Source organism: Nannospalax galili, unplaced genomic scaffold (genome assembly GCF_000622305.1).
Source record: "Nannospalax galili isolate Female #2095 unplaced genomic scaffold, S.galili_v1.0 scaffold103, whole genome shotgun sequence".
NCBI classification, from domain to species: Eukaryota; Metazoa; Chordata; class Mammalia; order Rodentia; family Spalacidae; genus Nannospalax; species Nannospalax galili.
In genome coordinates this window covers 880,740-896,286 of record NW_008352136.1, presented here as the reverse complement: position 1 = coordinate 896,286, position 15,547 = coordinate 880,740, and the positions used below count along the sequence as shown (strand labels likewise).

The 15,547-nt window shown below is 47.3% G+C and overlaps 1 protein-coding gene across 2 annotated transcripts in view; it reads left to right on the top strand.

Annotated features, from left to right (window-relative positions):
- Window positions 1-11: 11 nt before the first annotated feature.
- Window positions 12-15,547, top strand: part of Ssh1 (slingshot protein phosphatase 1) — a 67,240-nt gene continuing 51,704 nt past the window's right edge. Inside the window, exons 1-2 of one of the 2 annotated variants that reach the window (XM_008848955.3) lie at window positions 12-142; window positions 5,879-5,919. In XM_008848955.3, coding sequence (XP_008847177.1) covers window positions 74-142; window positions 5,879-5,919 — 110 coding nt within the window. In that variant the 5' untranslated portion in view covers window positions 12-73. The remainder of the gene's footprint in view (window positions 143-5,878; window positions 5,920-15,547) is intronic. The other variant, XM_029554038.1, reaches the window with a different exon arrangement.

The window sequence follows — 15,547 nt, the reverse complement described above, 5'->3', positions numbered from 1 at the left end:
CGCGCGGCTCCAGGACCGGCCCGGCGGCGGCGGCGGCTGTAGCTGGAGGCCTGGGCGGCGCCCGCGCTCCGCGATGGCCCTGGTGACCCTGCAGCGCTCGCCCACGCCCAGTGCCGCCTCCTCCTCGGCCAGCAACAGCGAGGTGAGCCCCGGCCGGACCAGAGCAAGGGGACCCCGAGTGCACCCGGATCCTGATCCCCTGTGGCATGGCTAGGCCCTCGTCCTGTGCGCCTGGCTGCGTGCGTGCGCGCGTGTGTGTGGTGTGTGCGTGACTCTGGCTTTGATCGGCGTGTGACGCTGCAACCTGTGTCTGGGGACCCTGTCTGTATGATCCTGTGTGAGCCATTGCAGAGGTGTGAGATGGGAGTTCTGCCTGTAGATGTGTCTGCCTTTTGCGTGCTTGTGTCCCTGTGTCACAGTGAGTGAGCATGTTCAGGCTCTGGGTAGCTGTGTGTCATATCTGTGTGGTTAAGACTGGATTTCTCCCCCACCCCCTTTCTGTATCTTTCCGGGCTGTGTGTTACCTTGCACCTCCATCCGAGGTGCTCTGGCCCTGTCTGAGTTCAGTGGTTGCAAGCGTGCATTCGGGGACCCGAGTGTGGATGGTTATGCCGGAGGCTGGTGTGTCTGGGTGACCCGCTGTTTCGGCTGCTTGGGGCTCTGGGGTGGATGGAGGAACTGGAGTCCACAGGATGGGGCTGGCCTGTCCTGAGCCAGGGGACCAGGCGCTGAGCAGCTCCTGTCTGCGGCTCAGGGCCGGCAATCTCGCCCATCCTCAAGGCCCTCGACTACATTCCATCCATGGCAAAGCTAAGTGTCTTCCTGAAGGTTGAGCCAGCTGAGAGAAGCCCCTGCTCGGTTTATAGCAAGCAGCCCTGCAGGCCCAGGAAGTTGCCAGACCCAATCTGGGCCCTATCCCCCTGGCTGTGGGGGCAGGAAGTTGACTGTTAAGGGTGTGTGTGTGTGTGTGTGTGTGTGTGTGTGTGTGTAGACAGAATGTGTGTGTGTGTGTGTGTGTGTGTGTGTAGACAGAATGGGACCTGAGGGTGTGTGTGTGTGTGTGTGTGTGTGTAGACAGAAGGGGACCTGGGGACCTGGGCCCTGTCCCCCTGGTTGTGGGGGCAGGAAGTTGACTGTTAAGGGCGTGTGTGTGTGTGTGTTTGTGTAGAACGAATGGGAGCTGAGGGTGTGTGTGTGTGTGTGTGTAGACCGAATGGGACCTGAGGGTGTGTGTGTGTGTGTGTGTGTGTGTGTAGACAGAATGGGACCTGACTTCGCTGTTAAGGGGGTGTGTGTGTGTGTAGACCGAATGGGACCTGAGGGTGTGTGTGTGTGTGTGTGTGTGTGTGTAGACAGAATGGGACCTGACTTCGCTGTTAAGGGGGTGTGTGTGTGTGTAGACCGAATGGGACCTGAGGGTGTGTGTGTGTGTGTGTGTGTGTGTGTGTGTAGACAGAATGGGACCTGACTTAGCAGCCCTTTCTCCCTGTGTTAACTTCTAGGTGTAGTTTTTCTGGGACTATGAGGTTAAGCCTCCACAGCCCCCCTCCTGTTCCTACCTTTAATGAGTTATCATCCACAGTTAAAAGGGTCTACTCTTCCCTGTGCACACTGATTAGAGGCACAGGAACTTTGTGGCCCGTTGCAACAACTGAGAAGTTAAGGTTGTAGGAGGGACTCTCCTTTCACAGAGCTCTGTTCTCCTCCATCAGTTCAGTTTACAAAGTACTTGCATGCACCTTATCTGGTGGTGGTCTCTGGAAAACTGTGGGTGCCAAAGGACGAGCTTGGCTTCAGGAAGGAGCCTGCAGACCTTCCCAGCCTGGATTTCTTTCTTTTATTCTTTCTCTCTCTCTTTCTCTTTCTCTTTGTTTGTTTGTTTTTGTTTTTGTTTTTTTGAGACAGAGTCCCACTCTGTATCTCTGGCTGGTTTGGTACTCACTATGTAGACCAAGCTGGCTTCAAACTTGGGACAGTCCTGCCTCTGCCTCCTGGAACCTGGCATTATAGGCACACGCCGCAGCACCTGGCTCTCGGCCCAGATTTCTGACTAACTTCCATATTGTTTGGGTGACTTGACACCTGATCTATTCCTGTCTTAGACACATTTTTTAAGTTTTAGTTGAGATGTAATTCACAGCCCCAGCCCGTGAATTTACCATCGTAAAGTATGAGTCAGTAGATTTTAGTTTAGCACAAGACTGTGCCTCCATCACCACTAACTCCAGAAGCTTTTCATCCGCCCTCACCAGCCGTCATCTGCAGACTTCCGTGTCTTTTTTTCCCAGCTCCAGACAACCATTAGTCCACTTTCTCTGTATTTGCCTAGTCTGAATATTTCATATAGAAACATACAGTAATATTGCCTTTTGTGTCTAGCTTTCTTAGCATAATGGTTTAAATGTCCATCATGTGTCATGTGTCAGTATTTCATTCCTCTTTATGGGTGAATAATGAATTTATAGAATTCATATTCGTGGACATAATTTTTCTGGACATTTCATTCGAACATTTTTATTATTTTACCATTATTTTTTGAGACAGGTCTCACTGTATAGTCCTGGCTGGCTGGCCTTGAACTTACAGAGATCCACCTGCCTCCTGGGTGCTAGGATTAAAGATATGTGGCACCTTACCCAACTTTTATTATTATTTTTGTATGTATGTGTGTATTGCCTGCGTATAGGTAGGTGCACTCATGTGGAGCAGTGCTCTCAGCAGTCAGAAGAGGGTGTCAATCCCCTGCAACTGGAATTATAGATGGTTAACCGCCACATGGGTGCTGGGAACTGAATGGGGTCCGCTGTAAGAGCGGTCAGTGCTCTTAACCACTGAGCCATCTCTCCAGCCTGTTATTTTAATGCTAAGTGTTGAACCCAGGGCCTTGTGCATACCAAGCATTGAGCTACATTCCCAGCCCTATTTTCCTCGTTTTTTATTTAAAAAATTTTAAAGATTATGTGTGTGCATGTATGTCTGGGTATAGGTATGTCCCACATGGGCCAGAAAAGGGCATATATCCCAGAGCTGGAATTACAGGTGGTTGTGAGTTGACCCAATATGGGTGCTGGGAACCAAACTCAGGTCCTCTACTAGAGCATTACGTGCTCTTAACTGCTGAGCCATCTCGCCAGCCCCCACACATATTTTTAAGACTTTGTGTGTGTGTGTGTGTGTGTGTGTGTGTGTGTGTGTGTGACATGGGTGTGAGTGTTCGAGAAGGCCAGAAGGGGATGTTGGATCCTCTGAAGCTGGAGTTACAGGCAGTTATAAGCCCCCAGACATAGGTGTTAGGATTGGAACTAGAGTCCTCTGGATGAGTAAGAAGTGCTCTTAATCATTGAGCCATCTCTCCAGCCCACATTTAAATTATTATTTAAAGTTTTATTTGTTGTTTTCTCAACCAAGTGCTAGTGACCAATTAGCAGAATAAAACTCAACCAGGGACTGGGAAGATGGTTCAGCAGGTAAAACACTTACCAAAAGTATGAGGACCCGACTTCAGATCTCCAGAACCCACATAAAAGCCCACCTGCTTTTTACATCTAAAACCCCAGCATGTGAGAGGCAGAGACGGGGAATCCTTAGGAGAAGCTTGCTAGCCAGACATGAGAATGGGTTCAATGAGAAGACCCTGCCTCAAGGTATGAGGTGAGGAATGAGTGAGGAAGACACCTGACATCAATGTCGGATATCCACATGCACATGCATATATGTGTATACCCATACATATGTGAACAGGCATGCCTACAAGCACACATACCACACGTACATAAACATGAAAAGAAAAAACACAACCCAAAAACCTGAGACTTCAGTATGTCGACAGCATTTGTCACCCAGCGAGGGAACGGAGGCTGGATGCTGTTGGGGAGGCAAGGCTGCTTCCAGATAGTCTGACATCAGAAGCAAAACAGTGAGAGCAGGTGTGCTTGAGTTGGGAGGCCTGGGTCCAGCTTTGCTGTGCCTCTAGCCTGTCCTTGCTCCAGTTGGCTTTGCCTGTCTGCATCAGCTCATCTCAGAGGCCTGGATTACTTCTTAAGGACAGTCTTTGCTGTCTTTAGCTTCTTTGGCGTCCCCGAACTTATATCGCCTTTCATTGGAGAACCTCAGAGGGTGACCAGGAATTAAACGGTGGTAGAGTCTGTACCTCCAAATCACTCATCACTCATCAAAATGCAACTTGGGTGAAACAGTGGTTTCCTGACACAGCCAGGCTAGCTCTGAGGCGTGGGAAATGGAGAGGATCACAGCCCTTGGCCTTTAAGTAACTGTCTCTCAATTTTGGTGGTGGTGGTGGTGGGGTTTTTTTTCCTTTTCTTTTTCTTTTTTCTTTCTCAGTCTTTAATTATCTCATGCCTATCATTTTCCTGTTGACTTTATCTGGACTTTCTATGAGAATATGGGAAGAACCAAGGATAGATACATCCAGGGTTTCCAGGAGTCTATGGTAACATTGTTATTTTTGACAAATGTTCAAGGTGCCTAATTTTCTTGGGCTGACGCCACACATTTTGGGTGGACTAGGGTTTCTCAGCTGCTGACACTTGGGGCCAGATCTTTCTCTGTTATAAAAGTTGTTCTCTGTATAGTGGATGTTTAACAGCAACCTGTCTTCCACTAGATGCCAGTAGCGCCCTCCAGAAATGCCCACTGGCCTTGTGGAAAGAATACTTCCATTTGTGGATTGTTGCCAGTTGTGTCTGCTTCCTCGCAGGAGGGAAGCCTTGGGCCCTGCAGTGTGTATCACTTTCCCCAGTTCCTCCTTTTCACTTCAGGAACATGTACATCTGCAGAATTCTACACACATTATCTTCACCTAATGCAGGGACTCCAGAGCCCTCTGGTATACCAATTCTTGGTAGAAATTGTCACTTCCTGGCGTCTCTTCTGTGCTGCTCAGGTCCCTTCCTACCATAAGACCCATTCCCTGTTGCCCTGACCCCTGGCTCATTTCTGTCTCCAGTCACCATTGTGTCTCTCCTGGCCATCAGAGTGCTCCAGGGTTCTCTTCCATTCAGTGGACACATAAAAAAACATACAAAGGCCCCTGGTGCAGCCTTGTTTAAGTGGACATGTTTTCTTTTCATTTGTGCTTTCAGAAAGAAAAAGTAGTGATTGGTGCTTATTATAGAGTTCAGCCTCTTAGCCCTTAGCATTTAGGAAATATTAAACATCCCTTTCTTTCACTTATATAAATAAACCAACACCAACAGACTAAAACATTTCCTATTAAATATTTAAGTCTTTGAGGAGCAGCAAGAGCTTTTGAGACCCACAAACAGCTCAATGCTTGGCTACCTTTCATGATCAAAGGCCTGGAATGGCCTTTTTTAAGACAGACTTCCATACTATGTTGTTCCGGGTGATCTTGAACTACCAGGCTCAAGCAGTTCTCCTGCCTCAGCCTGCTTAATAGCTAGAATGACACGTATGTGGCCCAACTTTGGAATGGATTTTTAAGATGATGTTCCCTGGGCTCAGCTCTTGCCTAACTTGACAAGGGAAATAGATTTCCTTAAACTGTAGCCCCCTTTTCCCTTAAAAGCAAACATTAGGTATAAGGCCCAGAGCAAGTTTTGAGCTGAGAACTAAAAGAATGTGTTGGGTAATACTTCAGGGTAGGAAATACTTGGCTCACAGGCGTCTGTCGTTAGACTGTGGTGAGAATGGCCATAAACATTTGGAAACCTGAAATTCCTCCGTGGGCATGACTCAGCGACAGCACATCAGGTTGGCGAGGAGAGGGCAGGGCTGTGTGGAAGGAGCCAGTTTCCTGAAGTCTTTATTTTTCCTGACATGGGGATGGTGAGCCCAGAGCCTGCTGTGAAGGTTGACAATGATGTCGTGGGGTGACTTTGTCTTTCTTTCTCTATAGTTGGAGGCTGGCAGTGATGAAGAGAGAAAGTTAAACCTCAGGTGAGAGATGTTTCTTTTTGCCCTTAAGTCTTCCTTCCAAGCAGGTAAGGAATACTTTTGTTGTTCTCTGAAAAGAATATACAGATTTTTACATGTGTAAAAATATCATAATGAAAGCTGGATGTGGTGGTGTAGACTTGTAATCCTAGTACTGGGGAGGTAGAGGCAGGAGTTTCAGGAGTTCAAGGTCATTATCAGCTGCTTAAGGAGTTCAAGGCCAGCCTGAGCTATAGGAGACCTAACCTCAACAAAAAAAATCATAATGAAATCCATTATTTTGTGTACTATACATTTTTAATTAAAAAGAGGCTGGGTTTTTTAGTCCTTCCATATGATAAAGAAAATATATTTTAAAATATACGTGTAGCCAGGTGTGGTGGCACATGTCATTCATCCCCACATAGGCAGGTGGATCTCTATGAGACTGAGGCCAGTCTGGTCTACATACTGAGTTCTAGGCCAGCTGAGGCTTCAGGGCGACCCTGTCTCAAAAGGACCAAAGGAAAAAAAAAAAAAAAAAAACCACCAAACCCCCAAAAAAACAAAAATAGAAATAAGGAAATATTATATATGTTGAATTGTGTATGGTGGCACACACCTGTAATCCCAGCTGAGCCAGGAGGACTGGAGCCATGAATTGGAGGTCCATTTGGTCTATCTAGCAAGACCCTGTCTTTTATAAAAAAAAAAAAGCAGACTGGGCCAGGCATGGTGACGCAAGCCTTTAATCCCCGCACTGAGGAGGCAGAGGCAGGCAGATCTCTGTGAGCTCAAGGCCAGCCTGGTCTACATAGTGAGTTCCAGGACAGCTGGGGCTACAGAGAGACCCTGTCTCAAAAAGACCAAAAAAAAAAAGCATGGAGAGATGGCTCACTGGTCAAGAGCACATTGCTTTTATAGAGGATCTGAGTTCTGTTCCCCAACACCCACATCTACCTGTAACTCTAGCTCTGGGGAATTCAGTGCCCTTTTCTGGCTTCTTCAGGCACTGCACAAGCTTAGACACAAATACACATAATTTAAAAATATAAAAAATAATTCTTAAAAAAAATAGCTGGGAATGTAACTCAGCGATAAAGCACTTGCCTAGCATGCACAAGACGCCAGGGTCCATCTGTAGCACCACAATAAATAAACTGTTAAATAAAAATTACACATGATTAACTATTAACAACTTTGGTGAGAGTGCTGCTGATCAAACTCAGGGCCTCAGGCATGCTCAGCAAGTTCTACTGAACTACACCCCCAGCCCTGTAAACGCCTTTAATATCTTATATAATATATGGAAAAGAAGGCAAATAAGTGTTCTTACTGTTCTGGGAATTTTGACACATTTTCTTTTAAAAAATACTACATTTATTTATTTGTGTGTATGTGTGTGTAGATATGTATATGTGGGTGTGCACAGGCTCCAGGGGGTATGTGTGGAGGTAAGAGGATAACTTGGAGGAGTCATTTCTCCCTTTCTGCCATGTGGGTCCCAAGGATTGAACTTAGGTTCTTGGGCTTGGTAGCAAGTGCCTTTTACCTCCTAAGCCATCTCGCTGGCCCCCGACACATTTTCTTACAGAGATTTCCTCCACTATTTAAATTTTTTATTTTTTAATAATAATTATATATATTCTCACTTCTTTATCCTGCCTTTAATTCCCTTTGAGGTCAGAACATTGCTCATCGATCTCCAACCTCATCTGTTTATCAGTTCATTTAAGATGAGTTTCTTGTGTGTACTTGTGAGAAATCTTTTCCTGTGCTCAGTTAAAACTTTATGTGATAGGCTTTAACACAAATAACAGAATGAATGAACTCTGAGGGTGGAGGCTATGGTAGGGCACCAAAGGGGAAGGGGGTATAAAGATAATTTTCTGTATGAAATACACAAAAATTCCATAAAAAATTAAAAATGAATAAATAATAAAACATACATTTTTTAGAAAATCCCCTTAAGATGTAGTCTTCAGTTACTGCGTTCACTAGGGGACACCAAAGTCATCTTGGTTTTTCTTTGCCAAAACTTCAGGCTTCCTTTAGTTATCTGTTAGGCTAATAGCTGAATGCAACTGCAATAAACAAGCTCAGGGACATCACTCTTAAAAACAAAAGTCTATTTTATCTTGGGAGGAGGACTGGTAATTGGAAAAGGAAATAAGTGTTTGAAACTGGGGTCAGCTGTTCATTACTAAGGGAGGCGCAGGGTGTTCTCAGGGTTAAACTCACACAGAAGTGCTAGAAATAGGCCCAGGCCTGTCTTTGAGTGTGTTTGAGTGAGAAGCCATTCCTTTGATTGTGCCACACATTGCTTGTGAACACCACCCTAGTGGGGAAGTCCCGGACCCCGGCTGGTAATGGTGGGCTCAGGACAAAGGTCAAATTGGCTCATCCACAGTTGGTTTTAGGTGGCTCCTGGCCCTAGCCAGGGTTCCCGAGCTAGAGACACTGACTCCTGGGGGCAGTAATGGGTCACCTTTCACTGCAGAGCCTCTGTGTAGGAGGACTGCAGGCTGGGATATGGAATGGAGCTCTGAGTGGGGGTGGGGTCCTCAGAATCTCTGCAGCTTCCTGTGTCCTGCTCCTGTGGCCCTTTCTTGGGGTCAGAATTCCTTCCAGCCTCCGCCCATCCCTTTTCTCTCCAGGGGTTGGGCCAGGGAGAACTTTGAGCTCTTGCACTTAGACTCCTTTGGGGACAAAGAACTAGTTTTGTCTTTACCCTTAATTAATGGGATACAGTGTTTGGAAATGTTTGCAGCTAAGAACTTAGAAAGGGCAGTGATAAGAAACCTTGTCTGTGGTCCTCCCTCATTAGGAAAGGCAAATTTGCTGGATCTGGAGCTTCAGAGGACCCAACATAGGCTGGAAGGTGGCCTGACATCAGCTCAGTAGGTTGTTACATCTATTGAATCCTCGAATCATCCCTGGAGATATCTTTCCAATTCCAGGAGAGGCATCTGAACCTCAAGTTTAGTGTTTGAAATACTCTGTTCAAAGCGTGGTCTCTGGGGGATAGGGTGGTGCAGACTTGTAATCCCAGCACTCTAGAGGCTAAGGCAAGAGGATCTCAAGTGAGGCCTACACACAAAGTTCAAGAGCAGCCAGAGTTATATCATGAGATCCTGCCTCAAAAAAAATGTTTTAAGTGTGGTTTGTAACCTCAGCTGGTGGCTCCTGCGGCCTCTCTGGAGTCCAGTCAGCTGTCTAGTTGAGCGGCTGTCTTGGACCCACAAGTGAGGGAATGAACTAGCTCAGGAGCTTAAGGCACTGCCAGGGCCAGAACCCAGAACTCCCCTGGGCTTACTTGTGGCTGGAAGCTCCCGGGATGGCAAATCTAGCCAGCCACAGCAAGTCCCTCTTCACTGCTCACAGTAGGCCCCAAAGCCACTGTGACTATAGGGAGAGCTCAGGCTGTAATGGGGTCCTGGGTTCTCATGGTGGGGGTGTGCTGGCTTCTGAGCTTGCCTACTCATTCTCCTTTTAAGTTCTTTTCACCCCTCTTTTCAAGGCAAAAGCCACCACCCTGCTTTCTAACAAGGAAGTTCTTATGTCCTAGTTTGACCTTTGACCCCTACTCACTCACAGCCAGGGCTCATTTGCATTTTCAGGTCTGTACTCTCTTAGTCTCTCCTAGAAAAGCAAGACAGAACAAAAACTGGAGAATGGCCAGGTGGTTTTGTTTGGGGCAGGAGAGTGAGGGAGAGATTCCTTTTTGCTTCAGATTGATGCAGATTCTAGTTTCTAAGGGATAACTATTGGGGGGGCAGGGAACTGGAGGAGCAGGGGTTTGCTCTCTCCTCTTCCCTCCTTTCCCTCCACCCTTGATTACAGTTGGTCCTTTGCACCCTTGGATTCCACATCCTTGGGTTCTACATCCTCCGTGTCAGCCAGCTGTGGATTGAAAAGATTTGAACAGTACGTCGTTGCTGGCATGTGCTCTGTAGGCCTAGGATAATTGCATCAGTATTGAACATGTACTCATTTTTTTTTCTTTCTCATTATTCCCTAAGCAATAGGGTATAGCAGCTGTTTGTAGCACTGACTTATTTGTCTTAGGGATTACAAGCAATTGAAAGGGAAAGCATGCCAAAAAAATGTGAGTAGGTTATATACAAATGCCGTGACATTTCATGCCATGGCCTTACTCACCTGCAGAGTTTAGTTTCTGTGGGAGGGGATCCTGGCACCAATTCCTATGGATACTGAGGGACAGTGTGATAGTTTGTCCTTCCAGCCTTCTAGGAAGTCAGACTGACTTACTCATTTGAGACAGCTTCCTGAACCCTATGGATTCAGCCTTCTGGGTCTCACCTCCCTTCTTCTTCTCCCCATGTCCCTGTGAGATGGCATTGTTCTGGTCCTGATGCACTGCAGGGCCACCTGTCACCCTACCCCTCCACCGCAGTGTAGCATTCATGGTCCTTCAGGCTTCTCCCTCCTGGTCCCTCACATGTCCTCTCTGTCTTTCCTCGCCCGTTCCCTTCACATACCGTTCCTCTGTCTAGCAGCACGGCTTCCTGCCCGTGCCTTTCCCTAAGCCACATCCTTTTCAGTAGGCTGCATTCCTCACTGCCCACTGAATGGGCTCTTACCCCAAACGTGACTTCCTTTGCATCAGAGAGAGGTAGCCCTCCTTCTCTGTCTGTGATGGAGGCTACCCACCCCTCGTGTTGCAGCTATAGGGATTTTGTCACATCCCCAGCTGCTGGTGCTCCTCTTAATAAGGCCTCGCTTTCTGCCCGTGCTGGCATTTTGATAGTTGAAAGAGAAGAACTTTGGACCCTGTAGTAGATTGTAAACATAAGAAGTAGAGGGGTACAGATGAGGAGGGTATGGGGCTCTGAGTCAGGCAAGCCTGTGTGTGGTCTCTGGCCCAAGCTCTGTGCCTCTGAGAAGTCCTGTCCTTTACCTCAGTGCAGCTCATCTGTGTATCAGGAAATGCCTGGGCCTCTGGGGCTGGTGAGTAGCTCATGGGATTCTCCTTGTACAGAATCGGGTTCAGATTTGCTTGTTGGCTATGTGCGAACTTAATGCCTTTCTAAGGCATTGCTTATGTGAAATGCTGGCTCCCAGGGGTAGGAGAATGAGGGGGCTGGTATGTGTCCCAGGCTTGAGGGGTCATCATAGATAGCAGCCTGCAGCCCACACCTGGCCACCTTCTGGTGGGATGAAAGTAAGATGTACATATTGGGATGTCAGAGTTAAAACCCTGAAAGTTTCTCTGAAGGCCTTCTGGAAAGTGTTCAAGAACTGATTGTCTCGCATGCAGATGAAGAAGACAGATGCCAAGCAGTGAGTGGTGCCCGAGTTGATTGTCAGCCTCTTATGCAAGCAGCACTGTTAAGACTCTGAGAATTGGTAAGCAGGTGGCCCTGCTGGCAGTGACTCCTGGCTCCCTCTCCATCCTGGGAGTCAGCTCAGGCATGAGGAACGAGTGGTTGTGTGCCAGACAGGACACTGGGGAGGTAATATGGCTGTGCCGTCCCCAGAGTGAGGATCAGTAGTGATTTTTTTTTCTCCTTTAATCTAGCATTTCCAAGTCAAGTCCACAACATGCTAATAGAGTTTTTGTTGCTTTTGTTCTTGTCCATTGCTTGCCCAGCAGATGTCTGGGCCAGGGCGGCAGGCTTGCACCTTCCTGGTTCTTCTTGGTTTCAGGGGTAAACTGTAAGCTCCCTCATGACTCTCTCTGCCTTTCTCCCATGCTCCTTCCCTAGTGGTCTTCACCTGGAGTTTCCCACCCTGCTTGAAGCCTGTGGTAATGTGGCACCCTTTGTCCCTGCCCTATAGTGTCAAGGTGGATCATCATCTTCTGCTCTGTACACCACCCTCTGTTCATTGAACACCCTGCCGGTGTCCTGCCCGTCCTCTGGGTTCCTCTCTGCCCTGCTTAAGGGTTTATTTCAACCTGGGTTTTGGAGCTTCTATTGATAATCTGCCAGGTGAAGTCCTCTGAGGTATTAAGCAACCACTTAATCGGTGTGCCATGGTGGAGAGGGACACTGGACATGTGTATAGTTCACTGTGTCAGTCACCTGTTGCTGAGTTAACAAACTTAACAGTTGAGACAATATGCATGTGTGGGCTGGGGCATAGCTCAGTGGTGGAGTACGTCTGTTGTGTGAGATCAGTTCTGCCTACCAGAATGCAAGGCATTCAGAGGATGGTCTTCCTGGCCTTGAGCCTCAGTGCCTGGCATGCACTGGAGGTCTTATAGACATTCAAACTTTCTGCATTCTAGAGTCTTATGTTGACCAACTAAAATCTTGGATCTTGGAAAACAAAGGACAGATTTTTCTGCCATTTCCCTTTGCAGTTTGGTGACCAGTACTTGTAGCTCTCTGTACACCTCTCTATCCTAGTCTGTTTAGGAGCCTCTTACTAACAAATGCCTACTGCATTCCTACTGTGTGTCAGCTTTGTTTGGGGCTGGGAATATAGCAGTGGGCAAAACAGACAAAACTGCCTTGCTACTGGCATCATATTGGGAGACAAGACAGGGCAGAAGATAAACAAGTCCAGTAATAGTATAGTCACACTTACTAAGGAGAAAAAACACAGCAGGGCTGGAGGAGAGGAATGGGGATGGTTGGGTCCTGCTCCACCCGGCTGGTCTCCTTAATGCAGTGTTTTATTCCATCTTTGCAAAAATCTGGTAATTGTCAGAAATAAAATCTGAGGCCCAAGGACCCCACCAATAATGCACAAAGAACACCCCTACCGTTTGAGGGGATACAGTCCATCATGGTGCGAAGGCATGGCTGTGGGTGGCCTATGCCCATCTCAGTGGATTAGAAACTTTGGGCCAAAATTGCAGCCTGTCTCTATCAGCCCTGCTCCTAGGGCCCAACAAGGCTCCTGTCCAAAAGCTACTCAAAACAGCCTAGCAGCTGGGACCCAGTGGTCAAACCCCTGAGCCTGGAAGGCATTTCAGATCCAAACCACACAAGAGGACTGTTCCGTACCTCTGGAAACTGACCCAGAGAGACTGCGCTGAAGGTAGCTCCGTACCTGAGAACTTGCATGTAGTGCCCTGGCTGCAGACAGGCAAGTTTACATTCAGCTTCTAATTTCTCCTCCCCTCCCCTGCCACCAAGCACATGTAGAGGTCAGAGGTTAACTTGCAGGAGTAGTGTTTCCCTTTGACCATATGGGTTCTGGGGATTGAACTCAGGTCATCAGGCTTGATGGCAAGTGCCCTTACTTACTGAGCCATCTTGCCAGCCCAGAATGTTGAATTTTAAAAATTAGAATTTGCCTTCGGTATGTATTAAGCTTTTTAATTTAATTAGAAAACCTGTCCCATAGTGGAGATGAATGAGGACAGAGAGGTGAAGAGTTAAATTGATTCTGCCACAGCTTAATTAAACTTATTGCTACGGTTAATCTAAAGTGAATTTTGCTTAATGTTAGTAGGTTTCATTAGTTTTTTTTTTTTGAGACAGGGTATCCCTTGTAGCCTACAGCCTCAGCTGGCCTGGAACTTGCTATGTAGACCAGGCTAGCCTTGGTCTCACAGAGATCCTCCTGCCTCTGCCTCCTGAGTGCTGGGATTAAAGTCATGCACTGCCGGGGCTGGGGAGATGGCTCAGCATTTAAGAACACTCGTTGTTCTGCAGAAACCAGGGTTCGAATCCCAGAACCCACATGGCAGCTAACAACTGTTCATAACTCCAGTTCTAGGGGATCCGACAGCCTCTTCTGTCCTCTGTAGGCATTGCATGACACGGGTGCCGTTACCTACACACAGGCAATACACGCACACACATAAAATAAAAATATTAAATAAAAAAAATAAAGTCGTGCACTGCCATACCCAGCTTCTTTATTAAAATTTCAAAGTGCTAGTAGTACTTAGACTTTTTCAAAGAATACCATGGAGCCTCATTCCCTTATACCCTACCCCAGGAGTGTATACACACACACACACACACACACACACACACACACACACACACACGTGGAATGCTTGAACAGACTTCACATGATCTATCCTCCTGGTTAAAAAAAAAGAAAAGACTGTGATGCTAGGCACAGTGGCACACCCTGTGCTCCCAGTGTTCAGGTGGTCGAAGGAGGAAGATTGAAAGTTCCAAGTCAGTCTGGGCTACATATTGAGATCCTCTCTCAAAAACCAGAGAAAGATGGTAGGATGGCTCAGCAGGAAAAGCTACTTGCCACCAAACCTCACAACCTGAGTTTAATCCCTGGAACCTACATGATAAGAGAGATCTGAGTCCTGCAGGTTGTCCCCCGGACCTCCACACTCACCCCTTTACACACTCACACATGTACCTCACTCATATACGCACACAATAGTAATAAGTAAAATTAAATGTTTAAAGAGAGGGAGAAAGAGATGAACGGAGTCAGAAAGCCTTGGTTTCTGTGAGGGAAATGTTTGCTGTGTAACCTTGGGCAAGTAACCTCACTCTAAAAGACAGGGTTAGGTTATAGCTCCCAGATTCAAAAGGAGAGTCCTCAGACCCACCAGGCATCAGCCTCATGGGTGAACTTGGTAACCAGTACACTGCAGAAACTGCATACCAGACTACTCATGTGTCTGTACTGGGCTTCTGTTTGTTCTTTTTAGATTTGTAACAGACATTCAGGAGTTTTATTTCCACGGTGAGAACAAGATCAGACATTTCTTGGTGTGTGGCTGGACCAGGACCTTGGCCGTCTCTTAACTGGGAGCGGAACCACTTGCATAACATTGGCCTCAGACCTCATCTGTGGCACATCTGGTCCTACAGGCAGACCTGGGCTCAGGCAGCTTGTTAGAAATGTCTAGGACAAGAAGGTCCATCAAGTCTCTGTGTTCCAAAGAAGCCTGAAAATGAGCAGCCAGGATTAGTGAAGGTTGAAAGGAGCCATTATTCTGCAGACTAGGATAACACTGAGCAGCCACTGGCTCCCACTCCCAAGGTGGTCAGCATGTTTGATGGCTTCCACCACGGTCAGGATGTGGTACGGCAGGAACTGCTCTGGCTGCCCTGGTACAGTGCAAGAATCATAGGGAGATACTACCACAGAAGCACAGCTGGAAGCAGATGGGCCCCATGTGGTCTCAGGAGAACCTCAGATTTGGGGTATGCCTCCCGCCTCTTATCTTTGTGACCATGACCTTGGGCCAAGTACCTGCCCTCCCCAAACTGGAAAGACCCCTTATCACTCCCATCCTTTCCACTCCCATGAGGTTTAGAGACAGTCTTGTCCTGGTGAGGTGTTGGCCCACCCTGGTGCACAGGAGCAGTCGTCTTCTGGGATGGTAACAGGAGCCCGTCTTGCCGCTTGCTCTGTAGCTAAGCTGCGGGTGATTTTACCAGTGAAGGTCCCGGGTGCCCAGGTAGAACTGGTGAAGGCCACCCCAGTGCTTGAACTGTTTCCTCCAAGGTTCAGGTTCTGCTGATCCATGTACTGCTTTCTTAGCTTTTAAAAAGCATTCTGGCTTGCCTTTGTTCTTAAAGATTTCTTTCCCTCCTTCCCTCCCTTCTTCCCTCTCTTTCTCTCTTTCTCTCTCTCTCTTTCTTCTTTTCTCTCTTTCTTTGCTTGTCTTTTATAATTGGAGGGGGTTTTTTGTTTTGTTTTGTTTTTGTCTTTTTGAGACAGGGTCTCCCTGTAGCCCAGCTGTTCTGGA